This window comes from Erpetoichthys calabaricus, chromosome 3 (assembly GCF_900747795.2).
Source record: "Erpetoichthys calabaricus chromosome 3, fErpCal1.3, whole genome shotgun sequence".
In the NCBI taxonomy this organism is placed as follows: domain Eukaryota; kingdom Metazoa; phylum Chordata; class Cladistia; order Polypteriformes; family Polypteridae; genus Erpetoichthys; species Erpetoichthys calabaricus.
In genome coordinates this window covers 49,879,644-49,896,647 of record NC_041396.2, presented here as the reverse complement: position 1 = coordinate 49,896,647, position 17,004 = coordinate 49,879,644, and the positions used below count along the sequence as shown (strand labels likewise).

The 17,004-nt window shown below is 37.2% G+C and overlaps 1 protein-coding gene across 4 annotated transcripts in view; it reads right to left on the bottom strand.

Moving 5' to 3' along the window:
* mpv17 (mitochondrial inner membrane protein MPV17) overlaps nt 1–17,004 on the bottom strand; it is a 309,255-nt gene that overhangs the window by 48,937 nt on the left and 243,314 nt on the right. For all 4 annotated transcript variants that reach the window (XM_051925496.1, XM_051925494.1, XM_028796789.2 and 1 more), the window contains exons 4-5: nt 16,812–16,904; nt 799–894 (exon numbers count right to left, since the gene is read on the bottom strand). In XM_051925496.1, the coding sequence (XP_051781456.1) occupies nt 799–894; nt 16,812–16,904 (189 nt within the window). The remainder of the gene's footprint in view (nt 1–798; nt 895–16,811; nt 16,905–17,004) is intronic.

Below are 17,004 nucleotides of genomic sequence, written 5' to 3'. Positions count from 1 at the left end.
GCCTTGTGTGGTGTTCCTGCTGTGTTCAGTAGAGGGCAGTAGTGATGGAGGAGGAGAGGAAGTGAGGGAGAGGATCGTTGGATGAGGTTGGAGTGTGGTGATTAAAGAGGATTGAACTAAAGGAGACTACGTGCTGTTTGTACTGGCTGAATACACAACACCTTGGTTGTTACTTTTGTTTACAAACACTGTCGATAGCACTCTTTGTGTTTAGATCTGGCGTTGACACCTGCTTCGTTGTCGAGACAGTGGTTTTTTTGTGTTTCTATCGACCGTCGTTGGCAACACTTCGTCCAAATCGAATGTTCACCCACTTCTTGGAGTCGGCAGTCAGAGTATATAAGTCGGGCACACTTCAGTGATTTTCCATCAGTCGCCGTTTGGAGTTCAAGAAAGAAGCATTGGTTCTTCCTTACTCTTTGGATTGCCACAAAGCAACCTGCGAGATTGGAGAAAGGTTGAGAAGAGATCGTGACAGGAAACGACAGCGTCATGAAAACGAGATGGACTGTGAACGGAAAGAAGCAGAAATGCTCCTCCACCACCACATAATTACTATTCGGACAGTGATTCCAAGTAGGCCGTTCCTATCGAATCAATGTCCAAGGGTTTTGTTTTCTAATTTTGTTTCCCTTATAAAAAATCATAATGCTGTGCAACGAAGGGCCTAGTTCACGACTGGCAGCCGCGTTTAAACAGGGAGCCCTTCACAGACAACTTTAACACACGCAATGTAGTTGGGTGCACATGGGTAGTTCTTTTATACTGCATAAAATAAATGACAAAAAACAATCATACCCTCTTGAGTTTGTTCCAGTTTTCTTCCAAACTTAATCCATTCAAGGCTCCAGTGATTGTTAAGAAACAAGCCAGAAAGCATGGGGCCATTGCACCCTAGAAAACATCATATTGTCAGTTTTGAACAAGTACAAATTAACAATTGACTAACTTCTCAGGTCAGCATACTCACACCTACAATTAAAAAATATAGAAATAAATATTTAAAATCAATGCTACAGTATCATCTGGAACACTTCTTCAAAGAACAACCTGTGTAAAAATTAGACAGTCACTTGCCATAATGTATGCTGCATAAAAATTACATTGGTAGAAATTTACTCTGACAAACTGCTTAGATTAATTGCCTTTAAATGTGTTAATTGTTGTTATTACATGATATGATATTAGAATCATGCATATCTTCCAGTCCTTGGTCCTCATATTCATTTGTAGTTCTGAACTGAATATACCTTAGCTTATGTAAAAAATGAGCTGGTGCCCATCCGTTACCTGTTTAAATGACACGGTGAGGTGCAGTTCATGATCTTTTTTCTTTATTAAAACTTGAGTGAGCTACAAGCTTATGAGCTGTCTACAGTGCTGTTGAGAGAGAGAGAGAGACAGAAGACTGAACTGTGATTTGTGTCTGTGTTGGGATGTTTTCAGCATGTACTGTATGGTCATGCTCTGGCCTCTAAACATGTTCATGATCAAATTGTTGCATATTTTCAAAACATGCAGGGCACACCTTCAATGGGAACTAACTGGACTGTAAGCTTATTACTACATTTATTAATGTAACATTTACTCAAGCTCAATTTTTTAAATCTCATAGCTAGAAAAAGAAAATCACTGTGAATGGAAAAAGTAAATGTACTTTGCTTTTTCTGCACTGTAGCTAAAACATATTACGCCTTTTCTTATTTATCCTTTTTGCCATATTAAAAATCAAACGGTATTAAAATCTGTATGCTAAATCAATCTTTTGGACAGGAGCTGGTATTACCTGCTGCTTAATTTAAACTTATAAAGGCAATCTGCCCGAGACTAACTTGACTATTAATAAAAACCTAAAAAAATATTTAACAATGAAACTATACAAAACTTGATGGAAATTGTGACATTTGAACAATGTGTACACAACTTACAACAGAGAAAGAAACACTTATGGACGAGATATAGACAAACAAAAACTACCCTCACATAGCAAAGTACATAAAATATAACATAATTGTTAGGACTTGTTTTTGTTGCTACATTAATTTTTGATAGAAAGATTAATTTGCCTCATAGTAGTGTATACATTTAGTCCTTTATACATTTTTGAGTCTTGGATTAATGTATTTACTGATGCTGTGGTTTTTGGAAATTTGGTTAGTGTTAGGGCTTTTTTAATTGGATTTTCTTCAAAAGCTTTCCACATCTGGTTGTGTTTTTCAAAATTATAAAGTAATTTTACTTCTGTGTTTCTTTGGATTTCTTTACTTAGGTTCAACCTTTGGAATTTTCATTATTTATTTAATTTCTATTTCTTTTTTAAGTTCTGTTTTCCACTATCAACATATTTTAGTGTAAAGGTTTCTTGTGTTTTTTTTTGCTTTTGGCCTTACCATTAGGGATCAGGACACAGCAATAAGGACACAGTCTGAGCTGTGGGAGCATTTGAAACCACTGGAACCACAGAGGAAATTCAGGGAGAAGGTTTAAGAATCCTGAATTATTTTGTTCCTTCATCAAGCAACACTTAAATTCCCCAGAATGCCAAAGTGAAAACAGTATTTTAGAAATTTTTGCAAATTTCTTAAAAAAAAAACCAAAAAAAAAAAAAACGGAAATATCACATTGGCACAAGCATTCAGACCCTTTATGCAGTACTTAGTTAACACGCTTAATATGCTTCATAACTATGTACTTGGTATTTTTTCACCATTCTTCTCTGCAGATTTTCTTAAGCTCTGTCAGGTTGGATTGACACTGTCGGTGGACAGCTATTTTCAGATCTCTCCAGAGATACTTGGTGAGTTCAAGTCCATACTCTAGCTGGGCAACTCAAGGGCATTTGCAGAGTTGTCACTAAGCCAGTTCTGTGTTGTCTTTGCTTTGTGCTTAGGGTCACTGTCCTGTTGGAAGGTGAACCTTCAGCCCAGTCCGTGAACCAGAGGGCTACAAAGCAGGTTTCCACTAAGAACATCTAGGTGCTTTTCTCTGTTCAGCTTTCCTTCAACCCTATCTAGTCTCCAAGTCCCTGCCACTGAAAAACAACTCCACTGCATGATGCTGCCCACACCAGGCTTCACTCCAGGCTTGACACTAATCTTGGTGTCATCAGACCAGAGTCTTTCAGGTACTTTTTACAAACTATAAGCAGGCTTCCATGCGTCTTTAAGTGCAGAGAGGCTTCTGTCTGGCCACTGTGTCATAAATAGGTGGAGTGTTGCATGATGGTTGCCCTTAAGGAAGTTTCTTCAATTTAACACAGGTTTTCCGGCACTCGGCAAAAGTAACTGTTGGGTTGTTAAGTCACTTGGTTTCCAGTTGGCCAATGCTACAAAGAGTTAAGGTTATTCCAAACTTGTTCCATTCAAGAATTATGAAGGAAAATGGGTTCTTGAGAACCTTCAATGCCCCAGGATTTTTTGCAGCCTTCCCCAGATCTATGCCTCAACACAATTCCATTTCTAAGCTCTAAAAGCAATTCCTTTGATCTCATGGCTTGGTTTTTGCTGTCATACACATTGACAGCTGTGGGATCCTCTATAGACAGGTGTGTAACTTTCCTAATCATGTCCAATGAAATACATTGACCACCTGTGGACTCCAAACAAGGTGAAGAAACATCTCAGTGATGATCAGTAGAATCGGATGCCCCTGAGTTAAAGTTCAAGCAACATAGCAAAGGGTCTGAATACTTGTGTCAAAGTGAAATTTTGATTTATGTTTAATACATTTGGAAAAAAATCTGTTCTCAGTTTGGTATTCTGGGGAATTAAGTGTTATTGATTCTGGGAAAAATATAAATGATTTTAGCAGAAGGTAGTTACAATAAATGAAGAACATAAAAAATATACCCATTGATGCAAATGACAGTGTGTTTTAGATTACTGACTCATACTCATTGCTTCCATATGTACTAAATGTTTTGGTTAAGATTTATAAAATTCCAGACTTTAAGATGTTAAGTCCACAACAGTTTATTTTACATCATAAATATACAAGATAACTTTAGCAATTCAGCTATGGAATTCATCAATCAAGACATTATCAACTAGCAATGTCTTTATTACATATCGGCAGGGTGAATTACTATTGTTAAATGAACATCATGTAAAATATATTGTTTTCATTATAATCCAACATATATATTAACAGATCCTTCTTTAAAACATATTGACTTAATTGTAACTTAACTTATGAGAAACCAAAAGAGATTACAGACAAAAAAATATTCCTAGGAGTTTTAAAGCAGAAGGGAACATGGAATTACCTAGTTGTGAACATATTGCTGACTGTACCAGACAAAACAGGCAAAACACAAGTACCAGTTTAAATAAAGTATTTATTTTCCAGAAAATACCTTCTTGCACATTCTTTTTTTTCCAGAATACAAATATAAATAATTTTTTTCCAGAATACAAATATAAATAATTCTTTTAATTATTTCTTACTTTCTCCTCTGTTCCTCCCAGGTGAGCTTTGCCTGACTCCACTCCTAACTTTGACTAACCAGGAGGAGGTGGAGTGGTTCTTTTTCATCTTAAAGTCAGTAGTACTTTTGGTGTAACAAAACTGACACCTAGAAGCACTTCTGGGCTAGGCAGGGGAGCCTGCCCCTAACAGCTTCCTTTAGCAGCACCCAAGGACCCCAACAGGGCTGCCCACCAGAATTACAAGCTGGTGTCCAGGCAGGAGCCATGCCAGAGGAATGTCACCCCCCAATGTATTAGGGGAACACATGGCCCTAGAAGGTCATTCTCATTTTGCTTCTCTGCTATAATAGTCTCCAAGCTGGGAAAGATACCACTTAACAATCTGTAATAAAAAAGGTTTTCTCTGTAACAGGAGAAGGGATGAAATAAAGGAGTAAGAGGGGGTTGGTCGCTTCAGTGCAAAACCAGCTACAAAGATTGGAATGTCTGGGATGATAGCGAAAGAATGTGCAAAAAAACTTGTTTCTCATAAAGGGTTTCAGAATGTTTTAGGGAAAGGTTAATTAATGCAAGATGTTTTTCTGTAAGTTGTTTTGATGTCTCTAAGAAGGATTGTTTTAGGCTTAGTAGAGATAACACATAAGATGTCCCGTGGGAAGAAGGTGTGCAGAAACTGATCACTTCTGTATACACTGCTTACACATAAGCCATTTTGGGCAAGGACACTCAATTAGTATATAAGGGAAGGTTCCGCCCTCAGTTTCTTTGGAAGCTCAACCGTGGGGAACGTGCACACTGCCCGGTATTGGACCAGGCTCACGAGTTGATCCTCTGACGAGACTGACATGCGGGCTCCCTCAGTCTACTGGTCTAGGATGATGGCTCTGGGTCTTTTGATATTACTGTAAGTATAGTATAATTCATATATCTGTATTACTGTAAGTCAATAGTATAATTTATATATATATATATATATATATATATATATATATATATATATATTACTGTAAGTCAATAGTACAATTCCTATATCTGCATGTATATTGCTATTATATTGTATGTAACTGATATTATATTTGAACAAGTAAACAACTGAAGTATTGGACCTTTCCTCTCTGATTCCTGCCTGCTTATTTTCTGTTAAAACCTTGGAACCATTTTCCCAAACTAAAACACAATCCAACTGGGATGTCTGTCCATCTGCGTTTACTTTACGTAATATGAAAGTATGGAAGAAATCAGAATATAATGAACATTTATTATGTTGTTGAGTCACCACAGGTATTCAGAAAAAAGACATATCAAGAAAGAAAAAGAAAGATGCATATCATGAGATGTATAGCACGGAAGTAATAAAAAGTAAAAGAAGTTAGGAAATTACTAAAACTAATTTTAAAAGTGGCTCAGTGTATCACTAGTATCACACACATTTGGATTATTAAAGAGAATTTATCATCTGCCTTAACGCATACTTATAGAACATAACTGTAGCTAAAAACACTTATTAAAATAACAAATAAGGGCAAATCATTAAAACACAAAATGGTTAAACACTAAATGGTTTCCTACATAAAATGTGTTGTAGAAAATATGCCTGAACATCAAAAAAATGCAAATTGCTAAGCAGCATATTATTTAAAGAGCAAAACAGCTAACAGCTAAAGCAAACAAATTTGTAACTGTTAATGAGTAACTAAGCACAACAGGGTGCCAGATGCCAAGAAAAAAATCTTTAAAGAAAATACAAAGAAAAGTGAAAACATTTCCATAGGAGAAATGATGCTATATGCATACATAATAACATAACACCCACCTGTAAAGAAATTGTTTCTCAAAGTAAGCTGGCGATACCTTGATAATAACTAAACCCAGCAGATCCGAGACACGAGCTCTACTAACCAACTGTGGTTATGTCAGTTCTTTAACTCGCAGCTTAGGAAGATAAGGTTTTTATTTCTTCATTCTCATATTTTCAGATGCTATGCCTGAAAGGATTTAATTTCAAAATAAATATAGCAGTACATTTTTTAACTGAAGCCAAATATATACCTTTTTGACTCAGCTGATACTTTACTATGTAAAATATACAGTATTGTAATGTACTATATGTTGCTGCTTTTTAGATTTTATTTTGATGTTTCTATGTTATTTGTATACCAGTAACGGCGCACTGCACGATAACGTGCAGTGAGTACACTTGACTTGAGCATTCCTAATTTTCATCCTCTTTCTCTGTACGTTTAGCATTCATTTTCTCAGAGGTTGATGCGCTTACCGCTTCCTGAGCAACTCTTCTCTTCTTTCGTCGGCACCTTTTTGCGTTAAAACTGAAAGTCAGTGTTTATGTTGCAATTACTTAGTATGTTTTCCTTCATTTTTCACTTAAGTCTTCAATCTGCCTCAAGAATGATTTAAGATATGAAGAGGTAGGGGAAGTGACGGTGAAGGTGGTAGGGATGAGAACGGCGCCCATACATATGTGCCACCCTGCTGGACGCTACCAAGAGTTGATTATACAATAAAATAAAATAAAAATAAAAAGAGGAATAACCTTGGAGGTCAATTGTCACCGAAAAGTGGATAGTAGAGGTCACGTAGTATATGTGTGCCAAATTTCAGGTCAATAGGTCAAATGGTTTGCGAGTTACTGGTGATTTAAAATCCTGGACAGACAAACGAACAGCCACTGTAGCGAACTATATATAAAGATTGTGGTGAGTCAAACCCTAACTGTCAATGAGACAATGTTTTCTTTCTTTTTTTTGTTTTGCTTTGCGTAGGGAAAATACATCACACTGACCTGTGTCTGACAATACTTATAGATCAGCCTATGCCATTAAAAATCATTTCATTAGTCTGTTTATTTAACTAGATATAACAACAAAGCACAAGAAATTCTTTAGCATACTGTCTGCAAATCAAATAAACCTTAAATGTAAGTGAATTAACTATAGTTTTAAGTTCAGTTAAATCACATTATTATAAAGTAAACTAAAAACAAAAACTCATAAAACTGTCTGTAGCTAACACTCACAGATATGCATGCCTATTGGCTGTTGCACTGCTGATAGTGGGCACACCACAATAGAAGGGAAACAGGACCAGGAGATAAATAGGATTGAAAACTAAATCAAATAATACCTAGCACCTAAGCCAAAATGCCATCCAGCTTCAAAACCATAAATTAAATAAATACCTTAATAAACTTTTAACACATATGGTTTGCTATTCTTTTAAAAATTCACAAAGAAGTTCAAGAGGCTGACCTTTATACCCTATGACTGTGCACAGTGCACACAACTCTAGATGTCATCTTGTAACAACCACTCTACAAACCTGAACAAAATGGTTTAGCCCAAAGAAACAAACAAGCTTTAAATGACAGGTTTCAAATAAATTAACATTATTAATGAATGCAGTGTATAAAAAATGTATACAGAGGGATAAAACCTAAAAAATGTATTTTTCTGCAGAAAATGCAGATCATAACATCACCTACATACTGCTGTTGACAGTAGTACAAACTCCACCTAAACAGCATTTAGCTGAGGATTTTTATGCATTTCTATGCCCACCAGGGTCGTTCTTCCAGAGGCAATGCTGTTCACAGAATTGAACCCAATAAAACAGTTGAATGTTTCAATTGTTTACACCAGCTCCTGACTAATAAATGATTATATATACCACATTCTAATTGATATTTTCCAAGCCTGGATCTTGTCCCCTCCATGTCCTAAGTGGCAGTGCACCCAATAGCCAACCCTTGCTTTATAGGGAGTGAACCTCAACATGGATTTAATGGAGTTTTTCAGTTAAAGTCAAACAGAATCAAGTAAAGATCACAAAACAGTCAACTAACTAGCAGGACATTTACTGGAGAATACTTTGTTCAAAGTAGGTACAATTTGGACCGATTAAATAAAAGCAAAATAAAAAGGCAGGTAGATAGGCAGAAAGAACTTTATTTGTCCCCAGGGGGAAATTTGGCACGGGATAGTAAAGGGTATCTACTACAATGCTTTCTTTCACAATTTTAATAGTGTTTCTGTAGTAACTGCCTGATTTCATTAAATAAAAACAAAATAAACCAAATTTATTTTAAAGATAGATATACTGTATTTGCACCTACAAATAGTACTCAAAAAATTATATTTTTCCAGCTTGCTGATAACTCAGCAGTATTTTGGTAATGATATATCCTAGCTTGCTTCCATCTGTTTTTTTTAAATGATTTGTTTGTTTAGGTATTGTTAGTTCGTTTATCACATCTGATTTCCCATACGTGACCAACAGATGGTAGAGGTGAATATGTCAAGGAAATAATTAAATTGATTAGATCACTGTAAGTAGAATGGCACATGAACTAGGTAAGCTTCGCCACATAAAAAGTTCTTTGAAGAATGAAACACTGACATAGAATATAAATGTAAATAGGAACATTTATTAGCTGTCAGAAATTGTAAAAGAAATCCAGACCTATTAGTTGTTCCCTGAAGAAGGACCATTTGTAATACTCTGATATTTCCTTTTTTCAGTTTTTGATAACCTAAACTTTAAATTCAAATCTCTGGCAGTTAACTGCCTACTTTTTCACCATTTTAGGTCATTCGCTGCATTTCAACTGATTAAATGTGAAGAAAAGCAGGAAAAACTGATGTGTTCTAAAGGTTTTGACCGGTATTATAGCTGAAAACACAAAATTATAAACAGGATAAAAACTATACCTAAGGATCAAACCACTGCATTAAAAAATATGATAAAAGAAAAAGACTATGTCAACTTCAGAAATGTAAGATGATGCTTAAATGAAACAGCTACATTACAGGGAAGGAAGTACAAGGAAAGAAAAATCTGTGGGGTTTTAGAAGTAACACAGTTTATGTCCATACAGGAATTTATATATAGGACAGGATAAAATCTGTTTATCAAAAATGTTGCTTCCCATAAAGTAACTTTTGTGTAAACAAACTATATGTCAAATTTAGACACCATTCTTTTCTGTCATGCCAGCAAGTTATTTAATATATAAGACTTTGCAGTGCATTCTGCATAAATAATAGCACCAACCCATAGCTCATGAGGTACTGGTTTTAATATTCTTATTTGAATCTTTGAAATGGAGGAATGTATTTGAGCACCCCTAGAGATTTTCAAGAAGCCCATATGTTCATTTAAAAGAAAGCTTTTATCTGAAACCATGCACCTCATATTCAGGCCTACAGTTCACCATATCTGACATGTAAAGAATAATAAGGAGAGAGAACACAAAACAAACATAATTTCTAAAGATACACATGGGATTATTGAAATACAGTGGGGCAAAAAAGTATTTAGTCAGCCACCAATTGTGCAAGTTCTCCCACTTAAAAAGATGAGAGAGGCCTGTAATTTTCATCATAGGTATACCTCAACTATGAGAGAAAAAATGAGAAAAAAAATCCAGAAAATCACATTGTCTGATTTTTGAAGAATTTATTTACAAATTATGGTGGAAAAAAAGTATTTGGTCAATAACAAAAGTTCATCTCAATACTTTGTTATATACCCTTTGTTGGCAATAACAGAGGTCAAACGTTTTCTGTAAGTCTTCACAAGGTTTTCACACACTGTTGCTGGTATTTTGGCCCATTCCTCCATGCAGATCTCCTCTACAGCAGTGATGTTTTGGGGCTGTCGCTGGGCAACACGGACTTTCAACTCCCTCCAAAGATTTTCTATGGGTTGAAATCTGGAGACTGGCTAGGCCACTCCAGGACCTTGAAATGCTTCTTACGAAGCCACTCCTTCATTACCCGGGCGGTGTGTTTGGGATCATTGTCATGCTGAAAGACCCAGCCACGTTTCATCTTCAATGCCCTTGCTGATGGAAGGAGGTTTTCACTCAAAATCTGACGATACATGGCCCCATTCATTCTTTCCTTTACACGGATCAGTCTTCCTGGTCCCTTTGCAGAAAAACAGCCCCAAAGCATGATGTTTCCACCCCCAGGTTTTACAGTATGGTGTTCTTTGGATGCAACTCAACATTCTTTCTCCTCCAAACACGACGAGTAGAGTTTTTTTCATCTGACCATATAACATTCTCCCAATCCTCTTCTGAATCATCCAAATGCTCTCTAGCAAACTTCAGACGGGCCTGCACATGTACTGGCTTAAGCAGGGGGACACGTCTGGCACTGCAGGATTTGAGTCCCTGGTGGCGTAGTGTGTTACTGATGGTAGCCTTTGTTACTTTGGTCCCAGCTCTCTGCAGGTCATTCACTAGGTCCCCCCGTGTGGTTCTGGGATTTTTGCTCACCGTTCTTGTGATCATTTTGACCCCACGGGGTGAGATCTTGCGTGGAGCCCCAGATCGAGGGAGATTATCAGTGGTCTTGTATGTCTTCCGTTTTCTAATAATTGCTCCCACGGTTGATTTTTTCAAACCAAGCTGCTTACCTATTGCAGATTCAGTCTTCCCAGCCTGGTGCAGGTCTACAATTTTGTTTCTGGTGTCCTTTGACAGCTCTTTGGTCTTGGCCATAGTGGAGGTTGGAGTGTGACTGAGGTTGTGGACAGGTGTCTTTTATATTGATAACGAGTTCAAACAGGTGCCATTAATACAGGTAACGAGTGGAGGACTGAGGAGCCTCTTACAGAAGAAGTTACAGGTATGTGAGAGCCAGAAATCTTGCTTGTTTGTAGGTGACCAAATACTTATTTTCCACCATAATTTGCAAATAAATTCTTCAAAAATCAGACAATGTGATTTTCTGGATTTTTTTCTCATTTTGTCTCTCATAGTTGAGGTATACGTATGATGAAAATTACAGGCTTTTTAAGTGGGAGAACTTGCACAATTGGTGGCTGACTAAATACTTTTTTGCTCCATTGTACATATAAAGAAAGAAGCAGAGCAAGTTTCCTTAATGGTAGACAGAAAATGAGAGTCAGCCACTTTCCATGACAGAAGCAATGTCACAGATTTTTTTTATTGAGATCTATAATAATAAAAGGCAAAGCCCTCACTGACTGACTGACTCACTCACTCACTCACTGACTGACTGACTCACTCATCACTAATTCTCCAACTTCCCGTGTAGGTGGAAGGCTGAAATTTGGCAGGCTCATTCCTTACAGCTTACTTACAAAAGTTAGGCAGGTTTCATTTCGAAATTCAAAGCGTAATGGTCATAACTGGAACATATTTTTTGTCCATACACTGTAATGGAGGAGGCGGAGTCACGTATCGCGTCATCACGCCTCCTACGTAATCACGTGAACTAAAAACAAGGAAGACATTTACAGCACGAGTCACACGCGGGAACGAAGGTAAATGACGTTAATTTTTGACTGTCTTTTAATACTGTGTGAGCATACATATTAACACATGTGCAATTAAACGTGTGCATTTACGGGGTGATTTCTGAGGCTTAAAAGCTCACCTTTTATCAAACGCGGGAAGAAAGGTAACTGACGTTGTTCACTGTCTTTTAATACTGTGTAACCATACATATTAACACATGTCCAATTAAACGTGTGCATTTACGGGGTGATTTCTCAGGCTTAAAAGCTCGCCTTTTACTAAAAAGGTAAATGCAAAACTATTTTCAATCAGTTTATTGAAACGCTCCCGTTAAGGATTGCAATAACATATTCGCGAGATAAAAGAACGAAGTAGGGGGAAATGGAGGAACAGCCGCAAACAGCGAAGAGCAAAAAATTAATTAAACAATTGAGAACGGAGCGAGTTAAGCATACAAGCATGTTCATAAGGGAAACAAAGCACGGTGTAAAACGTAAGTTTAAATTAAGTTTATAGAAACGCTCCCGCTGCGGATTGCAATAACATATTTGCGAGATAAAACTGTAATGAGAAGACACGAGGTATAAACGAAGCACACGCCATGGCGCAACGTTAGGGGCAACAGTTTCAACCATTCTATGATCTGCTTCTCGCAACTGAAAGACGGCACATGGCGGATGTTAGCCGACTTGCTGACTGCAACGTTAGGGGCTTCAACTATGGCGCTGACACAACATCTCAGTGCCAACACTTTGCAGACTGTACTTAAAAGACACGCCCTCCTCACTGGACAGTTAAAAACACCAATCAAACTAACGATGACATCAAGTATTACCCAATCAAAAGTAGGAAAGGAGGCATCTTCATAAAATGCGTGTGGGATGATTTGCATGAGACGCTGTTTTAAAAAAAAAATGATAAAAAAAATACGGGATAAATCCCGTCCAGTATTGATTCAAAACGGGACGCGCAATTTCATTCTCAAACGCGGCACGATTCCGTATTTTAAAGGACGGGTGGCAACCCTACAGTGCCAGGTAACCACCCATACAATCAGATTGTGATTCAGACTAGGAATGCAATGAATGTAATTACCCCGATCTACATACAAGGCGAAAGTCTTGCAACATTCAAAGATGATGGTTTGGGATAATTAGTACTTATTAACTACAACATTGAACATAAAAGAGCTTATGAAGCCTTGAACCGAAAAAAGCAAGATCTCAGAGATCGTAAAAAAAAAAAGGAGGTAATGTCGTTTTACTCGCTGTAGATTTTAGTCAAACATTACCAGTTATTCCACGGGGGAGACCAGCAGATGAACTCAACGCGTGTTTAAAATCCATGCTTCTCCCACGGTCGGTTATATGTCGCGTGTTCTCGGGTAGGTACACCAAAAAATGTATACATTTAAGCATGTAATGGGCAAAGAAAAAATGAGGTATACCCGAAGGCACTGCAGTAGTACTCAATGTAACTTTACTTCTTAAATGTTAATGTTTTACTGTTTAATAATTTATACGCTTCTTATATATTGTTCAAATTCTTTTATCAAAATACCAGTGACAGCGCAATGCACGATAACATGGAGTGAATACACCATACGCATCTGCCCACGGCCGCCCTGGTGTGCGCAGATAGGAGTTGATTCTAAAATAAAATAAACATAAAAAGAGTAATACATTCATCACCCATAAAGCGGATAGCAGACGTGACGTATTATATGTGTACCACATTTCAAGTCAATACGTGAAACGGTTTGCAAGCTACATGTGATTTAAAATCCTGGACAGACCAACGAAAAGCCACGGTAGCAAATTATAGAAGAAGATTTTACTGTTTAATAATTTATATTTATATGAAATGTGCTTCTTATATATTACTTCATATTCTCATATGATAATGATGTTAATGTTGTTTATATTGATTTCTATGTTATTGTAAGTGCATCTATGTGTGTATATGTATGTATGTATGTGTATATATATATATATATATATATATATATATATATATATATATAAAAAATATATATATAAAAAATATATGTGTATATGTATATATAATATATCTGTATATGTGTGTGTATATGTGTATATGTATATATATATGACAGCAACACTCATAACAATGACAACACAATTACATTGACAATCATGTTACGTTATTTTTAAAATGTTTCCTTTACTTTTTCATAACCTCTTTAACACACTACTTCTCCGCTGCGAAGCGCGGGTATTTTGCTAGTATAGTATAAAATGTACTGTATATTGGTAGACTGTATTGCTAAAACACTCAGAACTGTCACAGATGTTAGGCTACTCCATCACAAGAAATAATGAAAAATATACACTGGGTCCAACTAAGTATAAACAAAAAGAACCAGAAGTTTGAAAACATAAATATATATATAAGTACGGATTCCCCAAAAAAACTGATTTTCAAATTTAACCTTAACAGTTTAATTAAATTATCTTGACAGAATGACATTAGAATGTCTACAGTATATATTATTCTAACACCTGATTTACCACATCAGCTTGAATACTGACATCAATTAGACATTTTAAGAATAATTTCTGTTTGACTGCACTTAAAATTTGCCAAACACATTTCAGAACTATTTGAGATACTTTAGAAATGGAAAAGCAAAGCAGTTTAAAAAAGGATTAATGCCATTTTTCTTCCTTTCCCTTGGGATTAGGCACTTGGCACACTCCACTTTTGAATTGGGCTAATAAAATCACTCTACCAGCCACTAAGGACATGATTTAAACATTTAAAATTGTCAGGTCTAAGATGAAATCGATGGAGAAATATTTTCATGCCTACTAGGAATTGATAATTGATAAATGTTTGCATTTATTGTTTATTATTTAGTGGTAGCCCGTGAGTGAGACTGTAATTATATCATTTTCTTGGATGTAATCAGTTACAGTATTAATTATCAAGAAGTGAACTGAGAATTGTTTTCTGTTGTGTAAATTTGGTTTCACAATCACTTCTAACATTTTAATGGTGACAACTGGTGTACTCGCAGATGGGACTAACTGTAAATATAAAGGGAAATTGTGAGCCCATTGGGTCACAATTGCAGCATCATCTGTAAGGACTGTTCTATCACCCGCCCTGACTGCAGCCCTCCAATTGTGATACACTGGGCTGGCTACTTTGAGCAGCTGTTTAAAGCTGATCCTCTGGCTAGGATGTTGGGTCCACGGTTCTTGTGGCTGATCCTCCAATTGGCTGTGAACCACCAAATCTCACAGGTGATGAACCATCTGAGGGTAAGGAAGGCTGCAGGGATCTGTGATATCTGGGATGAACTTCTCCAGGTTAGTGTTAAGGCTGTCCTCCTTGCATTGCAAGGAATCTTTGCTTCCGTCTGGGAGATGGGCGTCTTCCCAACTAACTGGAAAACAGGACTTGTCATCCCTGTCTGGGTCTCATGGAGTATAAACACAAATATAGGCAGAGTTTCTTTGCAGCATTTGTTGATTTTCATAATGTTTTTGACTCAGTTGATCGAGTTGCCCTGAGGCATATCCTGAGACTTTGTGGGATCCCCCCCAACGTTGCTGGGTATTATGGCCGGCCTGTACGCTGGTACTACGAATGCTGTGCAGAGTGGAGGTTGCACCCTTGCAATTTTCCCAGTTGATTCTGGGGTTCATCAGGGGTGTGTTATTGATCCTACTCTGTTCAATGTCTGTATGGACTGGGTGTTGGGAAGAGTCATGGGGTCCAGCAGCTGTGGGGCATCTGTTGGTGAAGAAAGATTCACTGATCTTGACATTATCGATGATGCTGTGAGCTTCACGGAGTCAACAGAGGCTCTAATTTGGGCTCTTGAAAGACTCAGCAAAGAGTCTGAGCATGTGAGTGTCTTGGATAAAAAACAAAATCCAGGCTTTTAATGACCTCTTGGGCACAGCCATCAGCAGTATGTCTGTCTGCGGAGAGAGTGTTGACCTCATCGAGAGGTTGACTTACCTCGGCAGTGACATTCATGTCTCTGGTGACTTTTCCTATGAAGTCAGGAGATGGATTGGGAGAGCATGGGAGGAGGGGTCATGAGGTCTCTGGAAAGGGGTGTGTGGTGCTCCTGATATCTTTGCAAAAGGACGAAGGTGCAAGTCTTTAGAGTCCTGGTGCTTCCTGTTTTGCTATATAGTTGCGAGACAGGGATGCTATCCAGTGACCTGAGAAGAAGACTGGACTCCTTCAGTACTGTGTCTCTTTGGAGAATCCTTGGGTATAGCTGGTTTGACTTTGTATTGAACGAACAGTTGCTCACAGAGTCCTGAATGATGCACATTACTGCACATTACTGTATTGTGAGAAAGTGTCAGTTATGGTACTACGGCCATATGGTATGATTCACCGAGGGTGATCCAGCTCACAGGATCCTCATTGTGGAGGAAGTGAGCGGCTGGACCAGGCCAAGGGGAAACCCACGTAACACCTTGCTGTGGCAGATAAATGGTCATTTATGGGGGGTGGGACTAGATAGCGTGTCTGCCTGGGGGATTGTCAACTAGATCGCCAAGTTGTTTTGTCGTGTGGTGGGTGCATGCTCCCCAGCCTGACCTGACTGCTCAGAGAGAAATTGATTGTAATATCCTATACAACACTACTAGCACATAGACTTATCTTTTTTAATTGGAAGAACCCCTATCCACCTTCTAAAACTCAGTGGGTAATCGACATTGTGTATTATCACAATTAGGGAAATGTCTAATTCTGTTTTAGAGAATATGTTCAAAACATTTTATAAAACATGGCAAGAATTTATTAATATAATCTTAGAATACAAATGCCAGGCATGTGACTGTCTCTGTTATGCAAGTACTTGTTCTATTACATTTTACATTTCTCTTCAGGGAAGTTTTTTTCTTTGTATTTTTACTTTTGTTTTCTCTGAATTGATTTTTTTTCTGGCAACTTCAGTCTTGAGGTATGAGACAACCCTATATGAGGCAATTTTCTACAGTATTTCAGTTTAAATATGCCAGAAATTGATTTAAAAAAGTAAGCACAAATCTAAATTTTTAAATTCTGTTTTATTATTGGTGAAAAATAACAAAACACTAACTGACCTGGTCCAAGATCATCTTTTTAAATGCAACAGTTTTGCTTCCTCCAGGAACAAGATAATCAAGAGCCTTGTACCATCCTCCAATAACTGGGCCCTAGTAGAGTGAATATAAAACATAATATTACCAGAAACGTTTATAAACCACCATGTGACATTTAATTTAAAAAAGTAGTTAGTTTGATTAACAAGTAAGG